General features: G+C 37.5%; 2 protein-coding genes across 7 annotated transcripts in view; one reads left to right on the forward strand and one right to left on the reverse strand.

Moving 5' to 3' along the window:
* LOC113816797 (RNA-binding protein NOB1) overlaps window positions 1-3703 on the reverse strand; it is a 20330-nt gene extending 16627 nt beyond the window's left edge. For all 4 annotated transcript variants that reach the window (XR_011399221.1, XM_070132662.1, XM_070132661.1 and 1 more), the window contains exon 1: window positions 3545-3703. Coding sequence is in view for 3 of the 4 variants with exons in the window: in XM_070132662.1 (XP_069988763.1) it covers window positions 3545-3604 (60 nt within the window). In the remaining variant the exon portion in view is untranslated. The remainder of the gene's footprint in view (window positions 1-3544) is intronic.
* Window positions 3704-4365: 662 nt separating this feature from the next.
* Fnta (farnesyl transferase alpha) overlaps window positions 4366-5000 on the forward strand; it is a 7191-nt gene continuing 6556 nt past the window's right edge. The window contains exon 1 of one of the 3 annotated variants that reach the window (XM_070132668.1): window positions 4366-4467. Coding sequence is in view for 2 of the 3 variants with exons in the window: in XM_070132666.1 (XP_069988767.1) it covers window positions 4515-4526 (12 nt within the window). In the remaining variant the exon portion in view is untranslated. Of the gene's footprint in view, window positions 4527-5000 lie in introns of all 3 variants that reach the window. The other 2 variants (XM_070132667.1, XM_070132666.1) reach the window with 2 other exon arrangements.

Here is a 5000-nt window from a genome sequence, read left to right on the forward strand (position 1 = left end):
AGGATTGTCAAATATGAAATAATTCAACAATATTTGGCGTAAAATGTTTGAAAAAATAAGGAGAGGGAGAGGTCAATGATACTTCCTCATTCTGGGTATGGGGTGGAGCATATCTGTCTGATGCACATAATTGGTGATAACAGGGATGGTAAGTTTCTAGATATATAAAGGTATTTGGTTCATCATTTTACAGTGTGAACGCAGCTCTATCTTGCTGTACATACAGAGGTAAAGAGAATGTTTCCCGGGTGGTGTAAGGGGGCAGAGCCCCCTATCGACCCTCCCTTGGGCAGTACCCGAAAGGCACACCTAATTACGGCAACTTAAATTGTTAGATTAGGTTGGTTTATTGGTCAATACGTATTCTGGGGGGTTTAGAATGTGTGAATTTCCATAGATTTTGTCGAAAGGTGGGTGAGGTTCCAAAAGAGTTTTTGAATTTTGGTGCATCAGCCAATCTTAAGCTTTTTTGTTCTCAATTCTTCTTATTTAAGCCTGTTTTACCCCATAATTTCCCTGGTATACTTCATGCCCTCCCCTGCTATCAGACAATCAAATCAAGATCTTTGATGGAAAATCGGTACTCGAACTCCTCAACAATTCATTCGCAGAGGAATCAACACCAGGAATCGATGAAATCTTTTTTTTTTTTTTTTTTTTTTTTTTTTTACTTATTCTCTGGGAGGGGGCATCACTATCGGTAACAATTACCAAATAAAATAGGAAACAATATAGTTGAAGCTGCAGTGGCCTCATATTGACCAGTAAATATGATATGTTTACTAGTATATATGGTCATATTTATCAGTAAAAATGAAGCCACTGTAGCTGAAACTAGGTCTTTTCCTATTCTATTTCTTATGGTTTATAAGATGGAGGTGTCCATTTCCTTCTATCTCCGCACATTTCTCTTAGTAACCTATACCTGTTTTCTCTGAGTTGGGAGGGGGCAAGCCCCCCCCCCTCATCTAGGGAATAAATAGAAGGTAGGAAAGGTTAGGTTGGTTGTTTGGGCTTGGATGATATCCTGGTTTGGGGACTTTGCCTATGGGGGGTATGTCACTCTCGGTAACAATTACAATTAGCACTTCATACCAACTTCTAAAGAACGGACATTAAGAACTCTGGTTGTGCAAGGGTCTTGTAGAGAGAAAGGCCACTGCAGCTGTACCTATAATGTAAATGACTATATTACTTATGCTCTATAATATGGTGTTGTCCCTCTATATCTGTCTCGCTCTTGGTAACATCAACCTTCAGGACAAACTGAAAGTCTAACTGCACAGGTTTACAGCTTTTGAGAATAACTTGCCCACACATGTAAAAAAGTTTCAAGTCTAGAATGTGTTGAAACCCTAAAAGCAAGAATGAAACAGGAATAAAAATTCATTCACAAAATCTCTAAGATGAAAGAGTGAAATGGTGAATAATAGTAATAAACCAATATATTACGAAGTTTATGGACTGTCAAATTAATACCGGCTGTATTTGCTACTGCATCTCTCAAAACTGCAATATCCCTGCAGGACACCAATAATTCTCTCAAAAAATATCACAACGCACTGGAATTAGAAACAATTACATACGTTTAACATAAATATATAAAGAAATAAATTCATGCCCTGACTGCCAAAGTATAATTGTTGGTAACATTTCCCAAAAGTACTATACGCTGTTTGCACATGCCGTACACTGGAGTATGACCTGTGTGCAACCACTTTAAGCATAAAATCTTGGTATTATTCGAAAAAAGTATCACCAAAAAATTGATGAAAACTAACCTTACAGCCTTGGAGATATTCAATTAATGATCACTTTTCATTAAATAAACTTGTTTTCCAAATAAAAAATGATGAAGTTATTTACTTATCAAAATAAATATTAACAATATTACAATTCACACGATGACTGAGGGAAAACTAACAAATTCTCCAGTGCACATGTGTGGGGTCTCTCGTACCAGGTCTGTTCCTGTTCTCTCACCTGTGACATAATGTCCAGTGTCATGATTTCACTGTCCAATTGTTTGGAGGTTAATTTAATTGCCAATGGGGAAACAAGGCACGAGGAAACAGCCAATGAATGAACTTATGCTAAAATATAAACCGGGAAATTCAATTTTCAAATTAGTCTTGCCATGGTTTCCGTTTGTGTAGGATGTCGTATCAAACATCAAACAAATATCATGTTATAAGAAATTATTTTGAACACAATAAGGCTGGCCTGAAGCTTTTACATTAACAATGAGTGCACCCTCTGAACTGCTTTGAGACCAGCCATCACGACTTCACTCGTGCACACACAGACCTCTCATGCTCCTGCTCCCACAAGCTGCTCCATTGATATTGACAACCCTCACCCCAACCCTTCCTATGCATATGTATGTTGTAAGGCTTAACTCACTAAAATGACTAGATGTACGGTACTTTGCGTGTGTACAAATGGCATGTGTAAGCGCCTGATGCCAAGTCTGTCTGGTGCTCTTTCCTGCCATGAATATGTGGTGGATTCTTTGTTTTCCTGGGTGGGGGAGGGGGGGTGGGGCAGCAGCCCCCCAAAAGGGGAGTTGCCCCCTGCAGTGTGTAATTCTCATAGCTACGACCAACATGCTTGGGCAGGGGTTGGAGGGCGGCAGCCCCCATGGGGGGCTGCAGGGGGCAGTGTCCCCTGCATTGGACAGTATAGTGACTTAATCGGTCCCATGATTACAGCAGAGATCAAGAGTTCCACACACATGATATCAAGAGTAGTGCAATTCAGGTATGGAAGACATTCTAGCAATTTCAAAGGGAAACAAACAACAGCATCAACTGAACCAAAATACAGAAATCAAACAAATCTAGTTTCGTCCCGAGAAGAGTTGGTGACATCTTTTTCCAAATTTACCAAAGTCTCAAGAACCTATCACACTAGCACTTTTTTCGTATATTTGTGTTTCAATCTGAATTTGAGGCTTTCCGTGAGTATCGTTTGCAAACAGAACACCCAGACAAAGACAGTTGCGATCTTTTCCGTCTGACAAATTTGTCTACATTTTGTGCTACGGAGGATCTATGCAGCTGGAATAATATTTTGTTGATAAATTAGATAGAATTAGTGAAAGTAAACACAAGTTAATATGTTAAAACATTCGTATATGCAATATACATAATCATATTTCTTTAAAATAATGTGATATGTATGAGAACGTTCGCGTAATACCCGGGACCTCACTCCATTTGTTTGTTTACATGGACAATGTTATCTGCTTTGAGTGTAATGGGTTCTGTCATTTCCATACGAAAAGTTCATTCGGAAACGCTAATCTTGACGGTAAAAGTGCTAGTAATAGTGCCTTTAGTGGTGTGCAAAAGCCATATTTTGTTTTGGATGTTGACCGACGGAAAAAGTGCTAGTAATTGGGCCTTTAGAGGTGTGCAAAAGCCATATTTTGTTTTGGTTGTTGACCGAATAGCATAAAATTTGAGTCGACGAATTTCATTTCTCAAATGGTCACCCTAATACATGACATATCACTATGCTTGATAATTCAGTAACCACATACCCATAGCGGGACATTCTTGACAAATGCCGCTGTATCCGCCACTAAGTACTTGGCTTTCATTCTGTATTGGAAGAACACTCCAGACCAAACACGTGCGGCCTCTTCCCTTTTGGCAGCAGAAGACAGGCGACCTTGCGCTACTAACTACGGGTTGTGATCAAGATTGTCTCTGCATTTTAGGTGTGTGTGTCTTTCACTGCCATTTACTGCGTTGAATATGGTGTCTTTTGTACATTATATTGGTTAGTGTATTATATCTGGACTTCGTTTATATATATGAGGGCACTTATTTATTCTTTACGACCTTTTACATAATGTATATCTATGATGTTTGATATCTACAGATCATTGCCTTTGCTACAGATTAATTTAATTAACATATTAGTAAATCTCTTAGGAAAAAATATTGATATTTGTATCGATATATGTCATAATCATTTGCTAACCATAGTAAAAACAATCATGAAAATAAGTCAGACTGATATTTTGTAGTCTCGTATCTCCTATAATCATCGAGCACATTTCACTAGTTAGTGGATACATCAAGGAAGGAAATGTATATAAACTTTGGTTATGAAAACGATGTCAGAAAAAAATTGTAGTCACCATATGAAGAATATTTTCCGTGAGCCACCATTTGGACAATGTAATATATCACATCACCACTAAGGTTATCAATCTAATTTTTTTACGAGACTTGGGTATTACCGGATTCATGAATGTATTAAAAGTTTAAGACCATATAAAAGAAGAAAAAAAGAATAATAAGATTATTCTAATTAAAATACTTGACTTCATAATGTTTTTTTTTGCAGATTTTACGTATATAAAATCCTAGCACGAAAGTCTCCGAAACTCGCGGCAAAACTTACTAAATGTTCGAGAAAGAATCACCCGAAAAATATTCGATTTAGAGGAAACTGGTATGGAGCAAGTATATTTTTTATCACTCTAGCCATTCTATAATATTATGTGCTTTAATGTAATGTAGCTCATAGATATAAGCATTATTGATGTATATGAAGGGGATTTGGCTTTTATTTGATGTAAATAAGGGGTTAGAATTGGCATATTTCGTGAAGTAAAGCAGGCTGTCAAGTCACTATTATCTCAAGTTATTGCATTCGGGGCCTCGTCCTCATCAACTAAAACTGTACCGTATTTCCGATACGATAAGGCGATTTCCTTGCCTTTGTAGTGCTTTTTCATAAGAGCAAAGTTCTGAAAAAGAAGTGTAAAAGTTTGTTGGAACATTGATGGGTGGAATGAGATAAATATGAGGCCCAAGAGGAGAGGACTTTTTCGTATTTGCTTCTGAAATCGTCACAGTAATTTTACAGAATAAGTAAAGACCAACAATCCTGGGTGTAGGTAAAATTCCTGCCAGCCATGTTTTGGACGAAAGATAATACATGCAAACGATATAGCAAGTGATTCTAAGAAACTTATCTTCTGT

Source organism: Penaeus vannamei, chromosome 18, assembly GCF_042767895.1.
Source record: "Penaeus vannamei isolate JL-2024 chromosome 18, ASM4276789v1, whole genome shotgun sequence".
Classification (NCBI taxonomy): Eukaryota; Metazoa; Arthropoda; class Malacostraca; order Decapoda; family Penaeidae; genus Penaeus; species Penaeus vannamei.